Source organism: Mesoplodon bidens (assembly GCF_964165515.1).
Source record: "Mesoplodon bidens genome assembly, contig: HAP1_SCAFFOLD_205, whole genome shotgun sequence".
In the NCBI taxonomy this organism is placed as follows: Eukaryota; Metazoa; Chordata; class Mammalia; order Artiodactyla; family Ziphiidae; genus Mesoplodon; species Mesoplodon bidens.
Window position 1 is genome coordinate 887,322 of NW_027672037.1, and position 23,974 is coordinate 911,295.

A 23,974-nucleotide genomic window follows, 5' to 3' on the forward strand; every position below is an offset into this window, starting at 1 on the left:
TGTCAATAAGAACGCGGGCGAGACCCTCCTACAGCAGGCCTCCCGGCTTGGCTACGAGGTGAGCATCCTTGTGGGTGCCCCGGATCAGGATCCACCGGCTGCTGCTCCTTGGGTGGGGGACACACTGGCTGGGGATGGGGGGCGGGTCTCAGAGCCCAGCCCCCTCCACGTGGCGGGCTGGGCTGGGTGTTCCAGCAGGGTGTTTGCGTTGGCTCCCGCTCACACTGCGGGCTCTTTGGTGGCTTGTTCAGTCGTGGTGTGAAAAGAAAGGCAGGCCTCTCTGATGTTCCGTTCCCGTTCAGGCAGGCAGGCTGCTTCGGCCAGTCTGGCTCACTTATCTCTGATATAAAATCTGACCTAACCCAGGGCTTGGCGACCAGGGGAATTTTAATGAGCCCTTTTGGATTCTGAATAGCAAGAAGGAGAGTAGGAGAGTAGTTATTAGCTCTACTAACTTGTGCTGTTTGGGGCAGAGTGATGCCCCTGTGGGGTAGCGGGTGGGAAGTGTCTGTGCAGAGTAGGGGTGGGAGTGGGGCAGACCTGAGCAGTCTCTTTCTGAGAGGGCACGGGAGCCGAGGGCTGATGGGCGGGGAGCAGGGCTTGAGCCTTGCACAAAACTCCCTGTCCACACTGCTGTATCCCAACCCAGCACGGCTGATGACAGTGATGGCCTCTATTGCTAGAGCAACATAGAAAGATAGCTGATATCTGCCTAAGCCCGTGTGATCTGTAGTAACTCCTTTCACCCTTTTAACATGTTCACTTGGGAGTAACGCGTACTAGCCCACTCTCGGATGAGGAAACTGAGCCTCAGAGGGGTTAGCTGATACCCGTACAGGTAGCAATCCAGCCGTGCTCCACAGCCCACCACGCTCCTCAGCAAGACTGGCTCACACTGGAATTGCCCTTTTGACAGTTCAAAACCTCTGTGAGACAGATGACTCTCCATGCCCTGTGCAGTTCCCCCACCATACTTGTCAGTAGCAATTGTGATGTAATAGCCCACAGGGCAAAGGCATTTTTCTGTGCTGGCATCAGCCCTCTGGGAGTTGAATGGTGACAGTAAAACGCGGTTCAGCAGGCTGAGCGTGGAGGTGTGGCTGAGCACTGGGGTGGCAGGACCCAGGCTGGCCCGGAGCCCTGGCGCCCACACCCTCAGCCAGCTCTGTGCCCCTGTCCCCCGTCTCCCGTCGTGTCCCCCCACCCCGGTCCATAGTGCCGTGAGCCCTTGGAAGTGTGCCTGCCTTGGCCTTAAGGCATGACTGTGGGTGGGAAGTTGGAAGCACTAGGGCTATGCTTAGTTTGGGGTGCTTTGTTGTTGTTGTTGTGGGTTGAATGTGCTGTTGTTTATATCTACACGTCTCTTGGAGACCTCTCCATTAGCTAGAGAGCACTTTCTGGTAGTTAGCGCAGTTACTTGCAGGTGAAGTCCAAGGAGCACCCAGTTGGTTTCCCAAGAGCTGAGAGCGGGCGCCTAGGAGGACAGAGCAGATGTTGCACATAGTGTTGAGCTAGACCCCCCCGTGGTTGAGAAGATAGTCTCCTTGCTTCCAGCAAACGCTGGAGGTGGGGGGGAGACCCCTAACCCCAACTTTTGGGTTAGGGTTGAGAAAGTAGACTCCCGCTTCCAGCAAATGCTGGAGATGGGGGGGCGGGGTGCTGCTGCTCCCGCCGTGGAGGGCGGGGCTCCGAGCCCCACCTGTGAACTTGGCATCATTTCCAGCAGCCTCCCTTTGGGACCAGAGAGGTCAAAAGACCCTCGTTGGTCCTCTAAGACAGTTTCCATTTTGGTTTGGTGGCTCTGAGGCCTGCACCAAGGGGCACTTGATCCATACTTTTTTAGGCTACCTGGCCTTTGATTGCACAGGAAGCCTTGGGAATGTTTACGGTCGGATTTGTTTTTTTCTTCAAATGTAAATTTCAATATGTAGATTCCACACATCACCAGTGTTGATGCTGAACATTGTGACAAGTAGATGAACGCTTTCAACTTTGAATCCAACTTTCTGGGATTTCTCTGGGCAGAATTTTAAATGTTGGGATGAAGGCCCAGTTGGGAGATGTGGCAGCTTCAACCTTTTCAAATTGAAGGACAGTTTGCTTAAGCAGATAAGGGTGTGGTTTGGGAGGGTTTTCCTGAAGTTTTGTCTTCAGCATTCTTGGTTATTTTCTTCTGCTTAGCCAAAGATACCATGTGCAGTATAAAGGCTGTCTGAGCTTTATGTCATGATAATGTGGTTCTGGAAGTTTAGAAACACACTCTGGCTTCAGATCCGAGTTAAATAGATCACTTGCGTGGCCAAAGACCTCAAACCTTTCCCTCCTGGGAAAAAGGCTTCTATTTCTTAGGCTAAAACGCTAGTGTGCAACCACATGCTTGTGCCTTTAGCGGTGATGGTTAAATTTTCTATGAATTGAATAAGTCATGTTTTTAAAAAAGTTAATGAGGCATTTAATTAACTAACAACGTCGGGCTTATGGCCTTTATGGTTACATTTTGCGGGTAGTGGCATTCGGCTTATAGCCGCTGAACAGAGAGCTGTCCGACAAAAGCAGTTTGACTTTGCTCTGGAATGGCTGGGCTGCCCTTCAGACACTCCCGTTTATTTCTAGCGGAGAAAATAAACCAAGGAATGTGTTGCGTCGACAGACTCGCCCCGCCTCTTCACCTTTCAGTTAGAGAAAGTGCTGGTGGCGACGGTTGCCATCCATTTAGAGGCCATCACCCTCTTAGCTAGGAGAGTGTAGTTAGCCCACTTGACCCCCAACAGAGAAGGCCTGTGGGGTGCTCGTGACAGCTGGATTGCATCCCTCTAACTGGGGCCCTCTTGGGCCTTTTGAATCTTCCCAGCTGACCAGGTACCAAAGACCTGAGTTTTAGGTCTAGTACTTCATGTTAATTGAACTTGGGGTTTAATATCTCTGGGCCTCAGTTTCCAAGTGTTGAATGAGGATAGTACTACCTTCCTTTCCTGGTAGCTCCTGGGTTCCTGTGGGTGACAGAAGACGTCCTCATCTGGGGAATGAGAAGCACTGTGTAAACAGTGGGATCAACGTGGTTGAGTTAGGACAGCCCGTGGCAAAAAGTCTGACCTGGCCGTGGGGCTACTGCTGCCTTTGCTGCCATCTTCCAGGAGAAGAGAGTTGACTTACCCACCAGCTTGGACGGCCTTTCATTTCTAGGTACCCTTGAATCTGCCCTAGTAGTGATGAAGGTTTCCAGGTGAAGGCCATGATTGTCACAGCAAATAAACCCTGGGTTGAGTAAATTGATGTGTGCACAGCAGTTGGTGGCGTTCAGACCTGATCCCAGAGCCACGTGACAGGGCCTCTCCGTGGCTGGCGCACACAACTCATTAGCTTGCAGCCGTCCACTCAAGTCTGGCTAGTGAGGGCCTGCTAAAAGAGCAGCAGCTTCATGCGGTATCCTGGATACCAGGGCTCGGGGCAGGTGGCCTGGGAGCCCAGAGGATTGTGGGCTTTCTGGCAGGTTGGGATGTAAACGGAGAAATGCATTCGTGGGCGTGCCTTTTCTCTTCCTCCTCTTGTTTTGGAAGGGAGCTGCTGCAGTGACCTGAAGTAACAGGGCACCGATGGCCAGGTTTACCAGCATGCCCCATTAGGTTCACGTGGTAAGCAAATGGAACATTCTAGTTCGCTCCCAAGTGAGTGGTCACCTTTGATTGGCGTGTCCTCCAAAGGGCATAAAAGGTTTTACAGAACCCATCTCGCACTTATGGGCGGCTAGAATGACCCCCGTTTTAGGTTTAACAGATGAGTTACCTGAGAGATGTCACAAGGAGGCCTGTTCTGACCCCATCCCATCCCCCCTTACCCAGCAGACCATGTGTTGGGCCACATGCACGTTCTGCCTACTCCCAGCTCTCAGAACCTGACGGCTCTCTGCTGGGCACGACTTACCCAGTATAAACAGTATAATGTGTTTTCTGGTGGCAAATGCTTTCGATGTGTCTGAAAACTTTCTTAAGGTAATAAAACATTGAATAAGTTCCTGCTCTGCTTACTGGGAGTGGTTCATATTAATATTTTAACAAGCCAAAGAAATAAGGTTAATAACAGTGATTCTAATGCACAGTGTTGACACAGAACATCTCCGGGGGCGGGGGTGAATGTTTTATTTGATTCTTGAAATGTGGAGGTTGCAGCCTGTGGTGTATCAGGTTCCTGTCATTAACTTGAGTAAATATGAGAATATTAGACTGATTCTGCCCCGAGAGGGTGGAGTGAGGCAAAATAGAGGGTGGGGTTATTGGAGGCATTTTGTGTCATTCCTCGAGGATGGAGGGAGAGAGCTTCTCTTTAACTCTACTTAACGTACAGACAAGAGCATCTGAGGCCCAGGTTCTGATTTGGGGTCTTAACAGGGGGCGCGAGGATGTAGCTGACCTGTGTGTCCCTGCTTCTCTAAGCTGGGGAATGTTCTCTGGCTGATTTAAGCTCTCTTTAAGTGTTGGTCATCCATACTTTGATCTAAACTTGTGTTATCGTCCACTGCCACTGACTGAACAGACCCATCAAGTGAGAATGGTCTGTGCTTGGCAATGTGTCATCTAAGATGTTAGCAGCTGTGACACTTCTGTACTGGTCACGTCGGCCCCTGGGCTGAGGGCTTTCATCGCTATCCGAATGCGTCCTCTCAGCAGCCCTGTGGAAGCTTGGAGAAGTTCAAGGGTAACTTGCCCATGGCCAGGCCACTGGTGCAGCAGAGCCTTAGACAACACTGTCTGCATCTCCAAGCCCTTCTCACACACTCTCACCCCCGACCAGGATGCCTGCCGCCTGCCCGCGCTATGGTGGGCTTTTGGCCCCAAGGATGTATGCCTTTGAAAGTGGGCACCGCCAAGCTATGGGGAGGTCACCCTTACAAGGTTCACTGTATGGTTGTCTGATGGTATCTCCTCTCCTCTCCTCTCCTCTCCTCTCCCCGTAGGAAGTGGTCTTGTACTGCCTGGAGAACAAGATTTGTGATGTGAACCACCGCGACAACGCGGGTTACTGTGCCCTGCACGAGGCTTGTGCAAGAGGTTGGCTCAACATCGTACGACACCTCCTTGAATATGGCGCCGATGTCAACTGCAGTGCCCAGGATGGAACCGGGTCAGTGGCGGTCTTGCTCTTGGCCTGGCCCTGCTGGGGCATAGGCAGTGGTTCTCAGGGTGTGCGGGGAACCCCAGAAGGAAAGATGGAGAGTGAGTGCCATGTAAGCACACTGGTGGTGGAGTCCTCTAGAATGGAATCGGACAGATCTTTCTGGCAAATTTACATAGAACTTTAAAACTCTGTGACACTCTTATGGACAGAGGTCCCTGAAAATGTTGAGCCTGCATGAATAATCAGGGGTGTTCTCTTTTAAGACCCTGGACTCTTCACCAGCGTCTGTTGAATCTCACTCTTGAACATATATGTGAGTTGAAAGTTGCAGGAGTACAGACAGGTCCAGTGGCAACTGGCTTGATAGGACCTGCTGTGTCCACCCACATCCCCGGGCCTGGCCCCCACTCTGTCCTTGACCTCGGTTTATTGGCCAGAGGCCCAGGTCTGAGTCAGCCCAAGCATCTTCCTGGTTGTACCTGGGATGCCACCACGAGGCAGGGCACTGGGGCTTTCCTGACGGTCATAACATTAGCAAAACTGTAAGGTATTTGGTGGTTCGTGGTTTCCAAATCGCATCCTTTCTGGATGGGACTGCGGACAGTGTTCCTGACCCCAGCGGACACGGGCAGGAGGACTCTGTATCCTCCTGAGAACTCGCCCTGCCTGTCGACTGCTTCTGGGCGAGAGGGTTGATCACTCATCTCCAAGTTGGTTTCAGGAGAGGTTCCACTTTGCCCCCAGTTTCTTTGACAAACTGCACTTTTTGGGTTTTGTTTGTAATGGTATAACAATGGCTTGTCGTATCTGCTTCCGTGATGCTGGGATTCTTCCCCCCACCCCTCCGTACGTTACCTTCTTACAGTCTGTCACTATTTAAGTTCATTGGAAACGTTTTCATCGTGGCCTGAGTTCCTCCTTGGGCCATGCATTAAGAGAGATTTGCATTGAAGAATTAGGCCTGAGATGGTCCCTTCACCTGTCCCGTAAAGGGTTATGTGTGGAAATAACAGAGTAATTTGTCGCAGCGACCGTACACTCACCTCCTCGGTGAAATAGCGCGCCTACGAGGCTTGGCCGCACACGCTCGATTTTGCCCCGTGTCCTTAGAAGCAAGCGTCGCGTGCACGGGTGTAATCCCCCGCACCTCTCCTAGGCCTCTCCACGATGCTGTCAAGAATGATCATCTCGAAATTGTCCGCTTGCTCCTCTCCTACGGTGCTGTTCCTACCCTGGCTACATACTCAGGTAGAACCATCAAGAAAGTGAACCACAGCGAACTTCTGGAGAAGTTCTTAACAGGTACGGCAGAGGTCAAGACACGGTCTTGTTCAAGCATCTAGACGGTGACTTCACAGCCTTTCACCTGGGTTCCCCCTACCCCCACCCCCCCGTTTACTCTAAGTGACCCTTTACTGGGAAAAGCGGCCCAACGTTAGTCTGTCAAAGAAGAGATACATACTTTGAGTTTTGCGAGGTGGGGGGCTGGAAAACTCTTAGCTAGCCAGGCTAGCTTTTGTTTGGCAGGCTGGGGCGGTGAGGCGGGCAGTCCCTCAGGAAGGCGGGTGGACGCGTGGGGAGGTTTCAGTCAGATACCTGGAGGCGTGTGCAGTGGGACTTGTCAGGAGGTGACACCAGCCCCAGCGTGAGATGTTCCCGAACTCCAGCAGCATTTGCCTCTTACCAGCAGGCGTTATCTTGTTTCTCTCTCTCTCTCTCTCTCTCTCCCCCTCTCTCTCCACACTGTTGAAATAACCTGCAGGCTCCTGACGACGGTAACCCCGGTTGCTCTTCGGAGTTCTCTGGCAGCTGTGTGTGTGGTGAGCAGCCTTGTTCGTTTCAGTTGGGCTTGTGGGGGTGGGGGTGGGGGTGGGGGTGGGGGTGGTGCTGTGAGCAGGGCTTGCTTGGGAAAGAATTTTTCCAGGGTCCTTTTTGGAGAACAGCTGGAATCTTGCTCCAGCTTACTGACCTCTCTCTTGTTTGCCCCCCCGGTTAGAACCAGATGATGAAAGTGGTTACGATGTTTTAGCAAATCCCCCAGGACCGGAGGACCAGGATGACAGCAACGAGGCCTATGGTGACCTATTGGAATCTGAATTTTCCGAAGACCCCGTTTTGCCGTGTTATAACGTCCAGGTGTCCGTCGCTCAGGGGTGAGCGTGGCCAGCGTGTGGTCGAGAGCCAGCCCAGCTGCTCTGTGGGGTGGCAGGAGTTAGAAATCCCCTTCAGCAGATGAGGGTGGATGGGTTGGGGGGTGAGTGAATTCCTCACCAAGTGTCCACCGACCTCACATAATGCAGTGGAACTTTTCCAGAAAAGTTTGGGGGATGGGAGGGCTCCCCAGCCAACTGCCCTCATTGGAACACACCCCTAGAGCCCAAAGGACACGGGAGTCAGCGACTGCAATTGCACAGTTTCAGTCAGTAAACTCTTGGGGAAGGGATCCTCCCCAAACGGCTACCATAGGGGCCTTCCAAGGCGCGTGAGGTCCACGGGACAATACTGATGTGTACCCTCTTCTCGTATAAGATTAGAGAAAGCCGTATGTGGCACCTGGGATCTTATGTGTCTTCAGATTTGCTTAGATCGAGTCTTGTCCCCACGGTCGGGCCACTGTGCCCCATGACCAACCCTTCGGAGTGAACACATCAGGAAACCTTGCTCTGCTGTGTGTTGACCCCGGTGCTTAAGGAGTAGCATCCTCCTTGGACTCTGAGGCTGGGACCGTGTCTGCCTTTGTGGTGACATTGTATTCGGGATAGAGATGATAAAGCGTGGCAGGGTATCAGGAAGGATTGTACCACCTCCCTTCTCGAAAAAGCCTCACTCCCGGCAGCATTGAGGGGCGGGTTGGAGGTGTGGGAAAGGCAAGGAAAGCCAGGTGACCTCGAGTGTTTCTCATGCTCTCTCCGTGAGGGCCGGAGGAGAGGAGAGGTCAAAGAGGTGTTTGCCATCTCCCTTGGGTTGGCATACAGACTGGTTTTCCCCAGTGACTAGAACGGGGTGCACTTACTTGGAGAGGGGTGACCTGAGTTGTGGCCAGAGCCAAGGCAGCACTGGGGTGGCCTGCAACGAGGCTGGTTCAGGGGCGCTGCTCCTGCTTTTGTCTAAGTTGGCTGATCTGCCCTAGGTGGTCTCTTAACACATGCACATGAGTCCAGAGTTCCCCCGCTAGAAGTAGATCTTCCGGGCTTCCCTGGTGGCACAGTGGTTAAGAATCCGCCTGCCATTTCAGGGGACACAGGTTCGAGCCCTGGTCCGGGAAGATCCCACATGCCACGGAGCAACTAAGCCCGTGCGCCACAGCTAATGAGCCTGCACTCTAGAGCCCGCGAGCCACAACTAGAGAAAGCCCGTGCACAGCAACAGGCCCAATGCAGCCAAAAATAAATAAATAAATAAAATTAAAAAAAAAAAAAGTAGTAGATCTTCTAAGGACAGTGAGAAGTGGGGTGCGGGTGGGGTAATCAAAGTGGAAGTAGCAGGCCCTTTCACCGCCAGGAGACGGGTAGTTTATAGTTGGGAGCGCCTCTAATTTTGCCGGAAACTCAAACCACTGTCCTTTCTCTGGTGTAGGCCTCGTAACTGGCTGTTGCTCTCAGACCTGCTCAAGAAACTGCAAATGTCCTCCTGCATATTCCGCTGCAATTTTCCAAATGTGGAAATTGTCACCATCGCGGAGGCCGAGTTCTACCGGCAAGTGTCAGCAAGTCTCTTATTCTCTTGCCCCAAAGACCTGGAGTCCTTTAATCCGGAAAGTAAGGAGCTCTTAGATGTGGTGGAGTTCACGAACGAGCTTCAGACTCTGCTGGGCTCATCCGTGGAGTGGATCCTCCCCAGAGACCTGGACTCAGACGACGCCTGGTGAGCTCGCCGGGGCCCGCCGTGTACAGTGTGTCATGGTGTTAATCCTTGTGCATATGTGTCCTAATACGACTATTTCTGTAAAGAAAGGACACGATGAGACACGACTCCAGTCGGAAGGACTTTGAAACATGTTTTTTTCTTTTTAAAATTTTAAGTCAGTTTTTATGAAGTTGTTAATAAAGTTTCTTTACTTTTCAATGTACACATGCTTCGGAATATGTTTGTTTTTACTCGGAACAATTGTTTCTTTTCTTTTTTAAGGAGAAAAAAAAAAAGGCAAAGGAGCTCCACACTTTGACTTAATTTCATACAAAGCTCCGACGACAGAGGCCATAACTGTTGAGAGTTGCTTTGGGGGCAAATTAAACCAGTAAAATTTTAAACTCTTCCTCCATATTAAAGGGATTGAATAAATTGGCCACTTTGGTGCACCTGTGTCCTGCGAATTGTCCAGTTGGAGATGGAGGTTTAGGAAGTGAGTTTCAGTCTTGTTTAAGTCTCTTCCCATCAGACTGGTCTCGTGATTTCCTACACACCATGTTACTTCCTGTCTACCTTTCCTTGGTGTTGTTCATGCCTGGATTATCTCCTGTACCTGCTCAAACCTTGGTCCATTCTCATTTGTACCATGGAAGTTTGTCATGCTGGATACTGTCAGAACTAATTTTACTTAAGTTTGTGTTAAGGTGCAAAGCACACGTTTTGTATATTTTCTGTTTTTTGTGTTTGTCTATATTTTATGGTTTCGCTTCAAGAAATATTATGGGAAGGGAAATAGCAAGATGTAAAGAGCAAAAAAGTCATCATTCTCTTTCAATTGTTAGAACATCTATCTGCAATCATAATTATGATGCACTGTGGTATGTGTTAAAATAGTAAATACATGTAACGTCCCGTAGGAGCAGCAAACTCTGGTGTTGGTGAGGGTGTGTCATGGAAGTAATCACAAAGCAGGTGACTGTTGGTTGGGGTCCTGAAACATTAGTGTGCCTTCCCTGTGTCCAGTAGTGGTCTGGAGGGGTCAGGAAGCCTGCCTTTGAATTTGAGGGAACAGAGGGTTTGAGGTCCTCTCTCTTCTATTGCTCTAGTACACTGCATAGCAGCAGTATACTGGGTTTACAGTTGACGTTTAAATCGCTGATTGATCATTAAGATTGGGATGTATCTTTGGAAATGAAAATAGGAAGAATCGTATGCTTTTTTTTTTTTTCTTTTTTTTCCTATATCTGAAAAGGTATGTAGTACTTTGCTGAGTGGTTGGGAATAAAGTTTGCAGTATTCAGTGTATTCAGTTTTAGTATCTAAATAGAATTAAACTGTTGCTGTAAAGTGGAATAGCACTTTGTTACTGACAAGTTTTAGAATGCATCTGTTCGTCAATTACCTGTTTGGGAAGATTGTAGTTAATGATTTTGAGAATGTGGCTATAAACCTCCAACTGACTCAAGAAAAGCAAATAAGTCAAGATTGACAAATGTATAGGCTCTTCATCTTTTGTGTGTGTGGGTTTTTTTTTTTCCTTTTAGTTATTTGTCAAGGTATAAAGAATTCTATCACACTTAAGACAAGTTAAGTAAACGTCACGGGGTGTATTCTGACATGGCATGGAGCAGATCCCATGGCCTAGATCTTAAAGGTGATTTTATGTTTAAACTTTCATGAAAACATATGTGATTGAAACACATTAATATATTGATACAGAGGGCAGTTAATTTTTGTCTTTTTTTGTGTGTGTGTGTGGTACTGTTGTGGCCTCTCCCGTTGCGGAGCACAGGCTCTGGACGCGCAGGCTCAGCGGCCATAGCTCACGGACCTAGCCGCTCCGTGGCATGTGGGATCTTCCCGGACCGGGGCACGAACCCATGTCCCCTGCATTGGCAGGCGGACTCTCAACCACTGCGCCACCAGGGAAGCCCTAATTTTTGCCTTTTGATACATGTGAGCACAGCTTTCATTTTGCTGAAAGAATATGACCAGTTTTCAGTTTGGGATTCTACCATTTAGGAAAGATAGTCCACTTAATTTTAGAAATAAGAGATTTAATATATAATACATAATAATACTTTTATGTATTTTTTTACTGAAAACATTTATTGTAATACTGTGAAGAAACTATGCCATTCTAGTCTTCAAGACTTAAATGAATCAAGTGTTTATTAGCTGTTGTAGTTTTTAAACTAATAAAAGTCAGTACATCAGCAATTTGTAAATACAGTTTTTGAAATAATGCCTTAACAACTTTACAGTGGTTATAATGACTGTATTTAGGCCTAAAGTTAGTTAATAATTTGACATGAAGGCTTTTTAATAGTTTGATGGTGCAGATAAGGGATAGGTAAACTCTGGCTGGTGGGCCAGATCCAGCCCGTCGCCTGGCTTTGTAAAGGAAGTTTTTCTGGAACATAGTCGCACCCATTGTTTACGTGGTAGTTATGGCTCCTTTCACCCTACACCAGTGGGGCCGAGTAGTTGCAACAGAAACTGTATAGCCCACAAATCTGGAAATGTTTAAATTTAGATTTTAAAAATTGAAAACTTCTTTGAGCCTATACAGGGCAAGTCCATTGACCCCTGAGGTAGAAAACAGGAACTTGGGTGCGGAAGCCAAATGGCCTAGGTTCAAATTCCCTTTCTCCCATTTCATAGCTAGTGACCATGGGCAAATCACTTAACCTCTATGCCTCATTATGAGGTTTAAATGCACTTATTTGTATAAATAGTGCCTGGCACATACTAAGCTCTGTGTAAGTGATTGCTGTTGTTTCTGCTTGGAGCTTTAATAAGTTATTGTTAATAGAAAAATGACACTAATGATTTTCCTTATAGAGTAACAAAGGCACTTTGAGTCTTTTACATTTTCAGGAATGTAATAAGACTTTTTTCATTGACAGTCAGTGTTCCCTGTTACCAAAATTTACTTTATGAATATAAAGAATATCTTCAAGACAGTACTTTTGCTTAAATGTCAAACCATTATTTTCCCAAGGCACATCAAACTGGCTCTGCATAGTCCAGGCCTCTAAAGCTTGTGTGCACACCCTAGGTAGCATGTGAGATACATTTTGTAAATATAGTTTTTTAAATAATGCTTGAGACTTCCCTGGCGGTCCAGCAGTTAACACTATGTGCTCCCAATGTAGGGGGCTTGGGTTCGATCCCTGCTCAAGGAACTAGATCCCACGTGCCTGCCATAACTAAGAGCCCACATGCCACAACTAAAAGATCCGGCATGCTGCAACTAAAGACCCGGCACAGCCAAACAAACAAACAAGCAAATAAATAAATAAATCTTTATAAAAAAATAAGTAAAATAAAATAATGCCTTAGGAGGTAGGAAAAGAAAATATTAGAACATTTTTACCTTTGTATTATTTTAAAAAATCTGTGTAGTTTATCATGTACATAAATTCTATGTATGGAACTTTGTGTATATAATTTGTTAATAAATAAGATGCATATTAAAAAGTTTTCTTATGGTTTGCCCAGTCAGGTGTTTGGAGGCCATTGGAGGACAGGATGATGAAATATAGGGCCTCAGCAAAGATAGAATTTAGAACCAATTCCCTGACTTAGAAGATAAGGAAAATAATTCATAGACTGTACTTGAGTTGTCCAACTTTACATAAGTGTTCAGAAACAGGAAATCCAGTGGCTAGAACCGACCAGAATCTGGGTCACTGGACTCGTAAACCAGAAGTGACGGTTGAATTTCTCAGGTTGATGCTCCTGGCATATATGCTTGATCTGTGTGTGTGTGTAAATCTCTGACATAAGAAGCCATACTCAGGCACACCCTGTTTCCTTATTCAAGCATCTTAATTTCATCCCATTAAATCTTTGAAGTATCAGACTACCAGAAGGCATGAAGAAACCTGGGCTGAGAGTCTTCATTCCAGGAGACGTGATCTTGACTGCATGGCTGGTTTGAGGCGCATCACTCTGAACTGCAACCCGCTCATTGGTGACCTGGGTGCAAGTGCTTTGGCAGAATCTCTTAGTGAGGATTTATGGCTTAGAGGGAAATTCTAAAATTGAAAATATTGAATTTTTAATATGCTTAGCTTTTGGCATGATACTATTGTGATAGGATGTTTTAAAGCCTCATTTTACTGATAGCTTTTATTTTGCTTTTCAACTTTCTCTAAGAGTTGCATATATCCTTTACAGAAAATACAGAGTTACAAGAGAACCTATAATTTTAATACCCAGATATAATCACTGTTCATTTTGGCGTATATACTTTCAGTCTTTTTTTCTTCTACAAATATATATGTACACTTAGGGATTACAAAAATAGAATTGTAGTATACTTGCTATTTCACATTCCTGCTTTTTTCACTTAAAGATGTATCATGTAGTATTGCGTCGTATTGATGTCCCATAGTTTAATCAATTCTTTGCAATTCTATTTAGACAGTTTGCTTTTCCCTGTCAGAAACAATGTGAATACGTTGTATATACATCTCTGTGTCCATCGGGATTACTTCTGTAGAACAAGGTACTACAAGTGGAATGACTAAGTGTGACCTATTTTTAAGACATTTGATACACATGGCCAAATTACCACCCAGAAAGGCTATGCCAATTTGTAGTCCACCCCAACAGTAGATGGGAAGCCTGCCTCTCACAAACACTGGCCTGTAGCACTTGTAAAAACATGTGAAACTACAAAAATGAGTACCTGTCCATTTTCTATGCAAGTGGGATTACTCCAAATTTTATAACTTTTTTCAATTAATTTAGTATGAGCATTTTAGCAAATCAGTAAATTTGCATCTCCTACATCATTTTTTGTGATTGTTCAGTATTCCATTATATGAATATGCCACAGTGCACATAGCTTATCCATTCTTGTATATAAGCTTTGTCCAGTTTTTCAGTTACAAATAGTACTCTGATATATATCCTTACCTATATCTCTATTTCTTTTGGTTAAATTCTTAGAAAGAGAGTTGTTGGATCCAAAGGGTATAGACATTATTTAAAGGCTTTTCTTACAGAATCTTGGCTTCATCTGATAGGACAATAACCACATTTTGTTTTATTTTGTATTCATTTGATTGACTGGTGAGGTTTACTGGCTGTTTGTATTAATTTGGCTATTTGGTTAATTATACCCTGTGTCCATTCTTCTGTAGTGAGAGTTTGTAAGGGTTGTATCATATCCTGTCAGATCCGTATGTCTGACTTGCTATTTCTATGTGTCATGGGGGTGTTGAAAGACTCCAGTTATTTTAATGTGATGGTCCACACAACACTTAAACAAAAGACTCATGATAGTTTCCTTTCATGTAATATTTTTTAATCCCTGTGCTTTAGTGATGATCCCTTTGGTTTAAATGAGTAGGTTGTTCAGCCCCAGAACTACTAGAATTCATGATCAGTTTTTCTGGGTTTTGTCTGACCTTTTACTGCGAGGGTTCTTGACCATCCTACTTTCATGATAGGTTTTTAGTATGTATTCTCTATTCACACATTGTTGAAAGTTTTTATTATTTGTATCCTCTTAGATTTGTCTTTTTTTCCTCTAAAACTAACAGTTATTACATTTCTTCTATTTTGTTTTCCCCTTTGAACTAGTTTCAAGTGTGATTTGGAGCTGAAGATCATGATCAAAAGAATGCAGTGCATTTCTGAGCTCCACCAGGTTTTGCTTGTGAGGTTTACATGCCCCTGCCGCCCTTGCTAATTATGAACTGAGATTCATTTTGTGATGCTTTTTGCTCATAGGTTATATACAGTTATTCTTCAGTTCTGTAATTGTAAAATACGTTGTATGATTTATTGGTACTAAAGCCAGGGTTATCACTGCACATCCAAGAAGAGGTTTTTAAATTGGATTATGCATTATGTGTGTGCATATATGTTTCTGTTTTTTTCCATACCCAAAATTACAAACCTGCCATGACTTGTCTTGTGCAGGACTCTTCCACACGTGAGAAAATGAGAGTTGTCTATATGTTGAATCTGTAGAGTTAGCAAGTGACGTTTGTCTTTCATCGAAAGCACTTGACCTGCAGCAGTGCGGCCTCACCAGTGAAGGAGCAAAGGCTTTACTAAAGGCCCCTGAAACCAACAGAACTCTGCTCGTTCTGGATATAAGAAAAAATCTGCTTGTTGGTATGTGGTCACTTTTTTTAAATTGATGAACACATAGCAAAACAAAAACAATTTGTTCAGGTATTGACAGTTTTTTAAAACTTAATGTGTTTAACTTTCCTCATCATATACAGTTGGCCCGTGAACAACGTGGGGTTAGGGGTGTCGACCCCTACACAGTTCAAGATCTGGGTATAAGTTTATAGTCAGTGGTTCCACATCTGTGGATTCAACCAACCTTGGATCATGTAGGACGATAGTACATATGTATTGAAAACTATGCGTGTGTCAGTGGACCCGCGAGGTTCAAACCCATGTTGTTCAAGCTTCAACTGTACTTTTCTAGTGTTGCACTTCCCTTATGTTTTTAGCAGCTACTGTACTAACTAAAGTGAATTATACTTGTCAATTTTTCTTATCTCTACTCTGAATAGAGGTGAACCTAGATACTAAGCCTGCTTCCACCAAGAGCATTCTTTCTTTCCTGTGCAACCTCTGAATTCTTGCCAGGAGTACTTTATTCATTTGTCAGATTCACAAGTAATTTTGTAATCATCTTCTGTGTGCCAGATACGGGTTTAGGGACTAGGGATAAAGCAGTGAACCAGACAGACAAAAAGTCTTGCCCTCATGGAACTTACATTCTAGTGAAGGACATCAGATAGAAATGAGTAAACAGATAAGTCATATAATTTTAGAGAGTAGGAAGTGCAAAACTATCTTAATGTAAGGAGAGTGAGGGAGAGCAGGTAGGACTCCATTGGATAGGTTTGTTAGGGGACAGCTTCACTGGAGAAGTGGCATTTGAACGGAGACCTGAATGAAGAGAGGAGCAAGCCATGGAAGATGCGGAGTAAGCACATTCCAGGACAAGGAGGCAATGAGTATGTAGGCATGTAGGTGGGTGGAGTATTTAAGGAAAAGCAAGGAGGCCAATCTGGGCAGAGTACTGAGTGAAGAAGAGTGTGGTATGACATGAGGTCAAGGAGCTAGCCAGGGGTCTGCTCTTGTAAAGTCTTGAAGGCCAGAGTAAAGATGTGGATTATTCTAAATGAGTAGAGGGGTTTGAACTGGAAAAAGGCATGATCCAAATCGTATCTGAATAAGGTGACCTGGTATAGAGAAGGGACTTGGGAGGATAAAGAAGAGGAACAGGGGGCTTCCCTGGTGTCGCAGTGGTTGAGAATCCACCTGCCGATGCAGGGGACGCGGGTTCGTGCCCCGGTCCAGGAAGATCCCACATGCCGCGGAGCGACTGGGCCCATGAGCCATGGCCGCTGAGCCTGCGCGTCCGGAGCCTGTGCTCCGCAACGAGAGAGGCCACAACAGTGAGAGGCCCGTGTACAGCAAAAAAAAAAAAAAGAGGAACAGGGAGACCAGTTAGGAGACTATCACAGTGCTCCAAATAAGAGATGTTTATGGCCTAGGTTAGGTTGGAAGTTTGCAGCAAATGAAAAGTGGTTGAATTCAGGTTGTGTTTTGAGGGTGTAGCTCTCAAGACCTGCAGATAGATGTGAGGTATGAAGGAAATAGTAACAAGGAGACAAGTCGTTGATGATTATGTGTGCAACTGGGTAGTATCACTTAGAAGAAGGGAGCTGATGGGAGGAGCAGCTTTTGAGGGAATATCAGGACTTGGTTTGTTATCTTGGATGCCCTGGTTTGATATCTTAGATGCTCTTTAGGTATCTAAGCGTCTGGACGGTGCTCAGACTGTACTTTGTATCCAAAGGTATCCAAAGCCACTTCAGATGCAAAATGTTTCAAGTTGACCTTTGCTGCTGCCAAAATAGTAGCCACTGTGGGCAGTCTGCAAGATGGCATCTTAGGTTTCTGAGGAAGAAATTAGAATACACAAAGGGGGAAATAAGTGTATAATTATATAATGTAGATTTCATATTTAAATGTCTGGGAAAAGCAATAATTAGTTGGCTTTTGGTTTTAAATGGAAATAGCCACTCATTGGAAAATAATTACTCTAATTTCAATTCATTTTACTTTAGATCATTCTGTGATGAAAACAGTTACCAAACAAGTTCTCCAGATAGAAGGAGTGCCAAGTCAGAGGTATATAGCATGTTTCAGTTCTCTTGGAAGAATTTCTCTTTAATGGCTTGGTTTTCTTTCTTTCTTAAAAGAAAATTATCAAGGTACTTTCTGCCATCTTAAAACTAAGATTTGAGTCAAATCAAATGGCTTTTCTGTTTTTGAAAATGTTGTGTGATGCTTTAATTTAGGTTCCCAGATATGCAGATTGAAAACCTTTTAACTTTTTATTTTCTGTAACATATTATCGTTAGTCACAAATAGTCTTTTTTTTTTTTTGGTGATAAGAATGAATAGCAGGAGCAGCATTTGTGAAACCAAATCTAATATGAAACTGACTCTTTCTTGTGAGTAAATTTGAATATTGAAACAGCAAAACAATAAGGTTTAATAAAAAGCAAAATAAATTTTTTATGTTTATGATCTGCCAATTTCCCAGAAAGGGTTTTGTGGTGACTTTAGTTATATACCAGATACATTAAAATCACCAGTGGACAACACATCTTTTATTCAGGTGCCCTCTGAAAGTTTTAAAAATTTGTTGACTTCATAACAATGAACGGTCCACTTTAAAATGGTTAAAATTATAAATTTTCTGTTTTGTGTCGTTTACCACAATTTTTAAAAAATGTGTTGTTTGAAGATTTTTGGGTTTTATAAAGGTATTAGCATAAAAATGAAAAACTTAAAAGACCACCTCTAATCCCATTATCCTATCAAGCAATATTTACATTTTAATTTTCTCTTCCTGCTGTCTATAAACATAATTCCACATAGCTTCAATATAATTTGCCATTCTTATCTTTTCATACTAAATTTAAATTCTGTGATTCATAGTTATACTTTTTAACATTGCATTCACATGGTTTCATTGAGTAGGTCAATTTTTTAAATTGGTGAAAAATTGGAAATAACCTCAAATAAACTATTGTAAACATCTTCATAAATACAGCTTTTTTTTTTTTCTACTTCAAGTTGTATGTTTTTGATTCTCTATTAATCAACTTGCTTGGACAATAGTGTATTAAATAAGTTGTTAAGAGTGTTTATGAAGTCAAAAAAAAGCTTATGATCGTCTGCCAATTGTTATTTCAAGAGTGATATTTTATTTTTTTTAAGGTGAAAATTACTTGCTTTTATTTATTGTTAAAACAACTTTATGAAATGATTTGCAATGCAAAATGTGGAAAACTGCTTTGAATAACTGGGAAAATAGCTACAGCATGGGAAAACGTATGTAAACAAACTTCACTGCCACCAAACTAGAATCTACTAATTTATCTCAGATGGCATCACAGAGTAGCAATGGCAGCTTCTGGTAAACGGAGAAACAGCAGCAAAGTCCTGCAGTGAAGCTGTGATTAATTACCAAACTGAACTGTTCACTCCACTAATCCTACAACTTCCCTACATTTATCTGTCTATACATTCCTACTTACTACAGGACAAACACCCACCGAAGTGGTTCCAAAAAACAAATGAGATAGAAATTCACAATTATAAAACAAATCCAATAGAAGGCAGTGGAGGAAACTGGGAACTACTGCAAAGTTTTACTGTCTAGTCCAGGTGATGAAAACAAAGTTTTTCTTTCAAGGCTGACCACTGTCAGGAATGAAATTAAGTATCAAAACTCTCCTCACTTCTCTAGGAGTGATTCTAGCTCTTCTTGCAAAGAGCTGAGCTGCTCCTTTTCTCGGTCTTCCTTTTGTTTCAGTTCATCCAGCACAGCCTGAAATCTGTTCTTGAGAGCCAGGTTCTCCACTTTCATGATGAGATCCTCCTGTCGCTTTGCCCTGTCCTGGGTCTCTTGGAGCTTGCCTTTCATGTTATCAATCTGTTTCTGAATTCCCATAACCAGCTGATTAGTTCCCTCGTTTTCTTGGTGGTGTTCATCTGACTCATTTAGCTTGTGCTGTAGCTGCCTTTCCAGATCTTCCTCAGTGTCAATGATGTTTATATCTTCTTCATCTTGATGCTGTGTCTCATCTTCATCTTCACTGCTGCTGCTGAGGTCATTGAATATCTCCCGAAGCTCATCATGTTCTAATGAGTCATGGCCCTGCCTGTGGCCAGACATTCCTGGGGAAGAGATATCAAGGCCTTGACTTTCTGCTTCTTTTGTTTCATCTTCAGCAATTATTTCCCAACGGGTACTGACAGCTTCAGCATCTGTGCTCAGCAACCGCTTTACTTCTTTTTCCACATCTGGAGACTCAATATATTTCTTCTTTGCTGTCTTACGGAACCTTCTCTTTCTGACATTTTTTAGAGGCAGAGTAATTCCATGGTTCCATATAAACTTTTTCTCTTTGTCCTTATCCTTTTTCTTGCTTGCTTTGGGATCAGCAGTGGCAACTGGTTCCTCAACAGGAGGATAGAGATCACCATCAGCTGTACAGACAAGCATCTGAGAGATATCAGCTGTCTTGTAAAAGGTTTTTTTATCAATGGTTTTCAAACTTTCCATAACACATGGCAGATCTACCAATTTTGACGCCAATGGGACCTGGTCCACTCTGACAATTCCATGACGCCCATCAGGGTGTAACTCAATTGTCAGTCTGTCCTTCAGGTTGACATGACCAGACTGTATCGCCCGCCTCACAGTAGAGGCATACTCCGGAGGTAGGCGTAAGATAAACTGGCTCTCTACTTCATGAGGAGCATCATCTTTGCTCTTACTCATCTTTACTTCTTTGTGACTCAGTTTTTCTCTAATAACCACTTGTTGCACTAAAAAATTTCAGCTATTTCAACAGAAAGACCAGTTCTTTATAAATTGACGTCTTTAATTACAAAGAGTTCTAGGTAGAAGAGCAACTAAGCGTCTATTCGGAATTAAGTTCCAAGTCTTTCTAAATATGCTGTGACAATACCAGTCGTTAATGACGCATTGCCTTACTCAGGTCCATTTAAATCTGTTAGCTGCAATGCCAAGTTCCAACCTCTAGATAGAGGTTGTCCTGCCGCTGCAGGACAACGCAGGGAAAGCAAATGGCGGCTCCTACGGAATGATTTTCGGCACAGAAAGTAAGGCTCAGCAGATACTCCCAATCCACAAACTCTCCCGGAACAAAGATACGCAAAAAGCGGGGCGTAGTGAGCTCTCTTCGCCTCGGGTACTTACAATCCAGTGACGGTTATAAGTCCAGTTTCTCCGGACAGGCGCGAGCGGGAAACGAAGCCACTCAGAGAAAGGCGGCCGGGAGCCGAGAGTCTCCTTCCGAATTCCTTTGTTCTTCCCGGCACTTGGCAAAGCGATCCGCTGATTATCGGTGAAACGGCTGAGGACGGGCAACGCGAAATCTCGCCAAGAACCGCAGCTCCGAACGCCAGATTCTGCAACTCCGCAGCTCAGGCGGCCTCCGTCCGTTACAGCAGACCTAGCCGAGAAAAAACAGCTGCGTCACCACGCGAGACCGGCAGCTGCTGTGAGTCGCAACACGCCTCGGGCGGAAGTGCGAGCTGCCCCAGCGCGCGCAGGCACAACGTGCGATTAAGCTATCCGGCGTCTTGTCGTCTCGCGAGAACTTAGCCTTAAAGGGATGAAGACTTTCGCCAAGAGCTGTTGATTTAAAAGTATTTAGAGGGAACGGTTCTAAGAAGGACATGGATTCTCCCGCGCGCCTCCGCTACCCCCTCCGCTAAAGAGAGTGATATTTTAATAATCAAATAGTACATTCAAAGAAGTTAAGATTTGTGATATCACACTAATTAGATATTATTATTAAAAATTTATATCCTATGTAAAGCATTCTTAAAATAGCTACATTGACTTTTGCTATGATATTAGAAATGGAAGGATATATAAATAAAACATGTATATGTACAACATATTTGGAATTCTGTAAAATTAGTACAGAATAATAGGGCATCATGGAATGAGAACAGTTAAACATTTTTTTTAAGTTAGCATGATTAAACAAAGTGGAAATGTAACTGCAGTATACAAGCTCATTGAGCTCTTTTAAGAGTAATTTTATTTCTTGGGCTTTTTTTTTTGTATTTGCCTCAGTTATTTGGAGACATAGAGGTAAGCCAAATCAGTATCTGGGTATATACCTAGATCCAGGGGAGTATAGGGGTGAAATAATGGTGTGAATTGTGTCACATTTATATTGTACTTATGTATGCCTAATAAAAGATGGGAACTTTTATTAGAAATTTTTTAATCTCCTAACAAGAAAAGTGTAATTTAAAAAAATTTTAATACATATATATATATATATATATATTTGTGTGTGTGTGTGCGTGTGTGGTACGCGGGCCTCTCACTTTTGTGGCCTCTCCCGTTGCGGAGCACAGGCTCAGCGGCCATGGCTCACGGGCCCAGTCGCTCCGCAGCATGTGGGATCTTCCCGGACCAGGGCACGAACCCGTGTCCCCTGCATCGGCAGGTGGACTCTCAACCACTGCGCCACCAGGGAAGCCCTCCTATATATTTTTAAGAGGCATGTAAATCACAGAGGATCGTGTGGTGATTATCAATAAGCTACACTCTATGAAATATTTGTCCTATATTACCGAATACACTCCATTTTACCCTGCATCCTAATGCTGCTAAAATATAGTAGAAAGCAGCAGCATAGCACAGGGAGATCAGCTTGGTGCTTTGCGATGACCTAGAGGGGTGGGATAGGGAGGGTGGGAGGGAGGCTCAAGAGGGTGGGATATGGGGACATGTGTATGCATATGGCTGATTCGCTTTGTTGTGTAACAGAAACTAACACAGAATTGTGAAGCAATTATACTCCAATCAAGATCTATTAAAATAAATAAATAAAATAACATAAAATACAGTAGCTTTGAAGGATAAATATAACCATTTTAACCTATGATGTTTGTTTTCAGTAAATTCAAATTAAATATTTAAATGTGAATTTTAATATATGGCTTGTTCTAAGTAAAATATTAACACGTAGGTCTAGTTTTTGCAACCAAATGTTTCCTATAAAGATACTTGCCTCTTTACTACTGAAATATAGGGTAAGTCTCCACATTTCACTCTTTCATCCAGTGGGTTTCATTTGTTTTTTTGTGCGTTTTCTATATGAAATCAAAGGAGCAGTGAAGGTTGACAGGCTTATAGGAGGGTAAAATTGACTCACCTACCCCCCAGCAACTTGCAGCCTTATAACTTGTATTGTTTTTACATAGAAAAATTCATCTTAAATTTAACTTTTGGTCTACTTCTGAAGATTCTGTTTGGCAGAAGTCATGGGTGTATCTGTGTTTCTGTGTCCTTGAGATTCAGAAATGCCAAAGGTGTTCTAAGATTCAGGAAACTTGAGTGTTTCTGCATGATACATAAAATGTATCATACTTTGGGATTTTTTTTAAACTTTTATTTTTGCATTTCTGCACATCTCAATACTTTTGTTTTAGTTAAAATAACTTGTTACTGTAGAGAACTTATGTTTTTTAAAAATGCTGGCTTATGGAAAACCTTTGTACAAAACCGATCCTCTTTTTAATGGGCTTGGCATCGTTGTCAAGTGCCTTTTTGATTCCTTTCGACGTGTGCACGTGTGACATTTGCTCTGTAGTCCTTTGGTGCATCTTGATTCCTTCTTTTCATGCTTTGTCAAACGTAGTCTTGGCCGCAAAGAAGCCTGTAAGTAATGGAAGGAAATACTCTGCTGGTAAAGAATGTTACCCTCCTGAAGCGCTACCACCTGGAGTGTCTGGTTTCCGGCCATTGTGTCCTGCAGAAAGTGCAAAAAGCAACAGGTAACCTGTTTGCATTCCCTGTCTTTTTCAGTCATTTAGAGTTCTTTATTTTGGAACTTGTATTATGTGGGTGGTCTCTGGTATTTTGTGTAGAGGAAAAAAGGTAACTCACACATGGCTTCTGCCTAATGAGCCCTCTAAGGAAGAAAAATTAAAAGTAATTGGGAGTTTCAAGTTGTTTCTCAAGTGTCACAACAGAGGTAACTCCGTGGGAGTCTTGAGGATACTAAAATGATCACCAATTGTGCATGTGAGAGAAGTTTGATTAAAGGCAGGTGTAGTTGAGCGAAGCCCTACAGCACAGAAGTAGGAATTTGGATACGTATGAATGGGAAAAAAGACATTTTAGGCATGGGAAATAGTTTAATGCAGAATGGATGAAAAATGTGCATTAGACCTATTCTAAATCAACTGGCTTATTAACTCAGTAAATCAGATTTAGTGAGTCAAACAAGCATTAGCTGATTTCTTATCCAGGGGATAGCTGTTCATAGTAATTTTTGTCACAGAACAGTAAATAAAATGGTTGAATTATAGCTTTAGGCTTGCTAAGTGAAATAGATGGCTCTAGATGATCTTCAGGTGACTTACTTGGTAGTAATCAGGAAATTGGGGATTAACAATTGCTTAAGAAAACAAAGAGAATTGATTTTAAATAGTACTTGAAGTAGTTCCTGTGTAAAATATCTGTTCAGTTGCTCATGTTAAATGGATGTTTCTAATCCCCACTGGACAACCGACTACTTTTTTGCAAATGGTAATGTGAATTGCTGTTGCATAAACTATAGTGTTGAATCCCCAGTGTTTGCACTTGAGTTTCACAGCTCTGTGGTTTCCTGTCTTCTTCCTGAGACACTTAATCGCAGGTCCATCCTCGTCACACAGGGGGGTAAATTAGAGAACGATTAATATCACCATTTAAAGAAGTGAGACTGAAATCTCAACCATCCTGAACATAGGAGCTGAAGGGGCCTCTCAGCAGTTCAGAGAGTGATTACCAAGCCAGTAGGCTGAATTCTGTTCTGTTTTCTCCGTAGCAGAGCCCTCCAGGTCCTTGTTTTGAGCTTATTTATTTTTATACACAATTCTGTATGGATACTGTTGATACTACTAAATA

The 23,974-nt window shown here is 43.8% G+C and overlaps 1 protein-coding gene across 1 annotated transcript; it reads right to left on the reverse strand.

The window, feature by feature from the left end:
- Positions 1-17,901: 17,901 nt before the first annotated feature.
- LOC308610702 (transcription initiation factor TFIID subunit 7-like) lies at positions 17,902-19,984 on the reverse strand. Its single transcript, XM_081259742.1, has one exon. It carries the CDS (start codon positions 19,811-19,813, stop codon positions 18,764-18,766), a length of 1,050 nt encoding a protein of 349 aa, XP_081115868.1. The 5' UTR covers positions 19,814-19,984; the 3' UTR covers positions 17,902-18,763.
- Positions 19,985-23,974: the final 3,990 nt, after the last annotated feature.

Excerpts from the sequence above, each read along its gene's own strand:
- LOC308610702 (XM_081259742.1), bottom strand. The coding sequence starts at position 19,813 with ATGAGTAAGAGCAAAGATGATGCTCCTCATGAAGTAGAGAGCCAGTTT.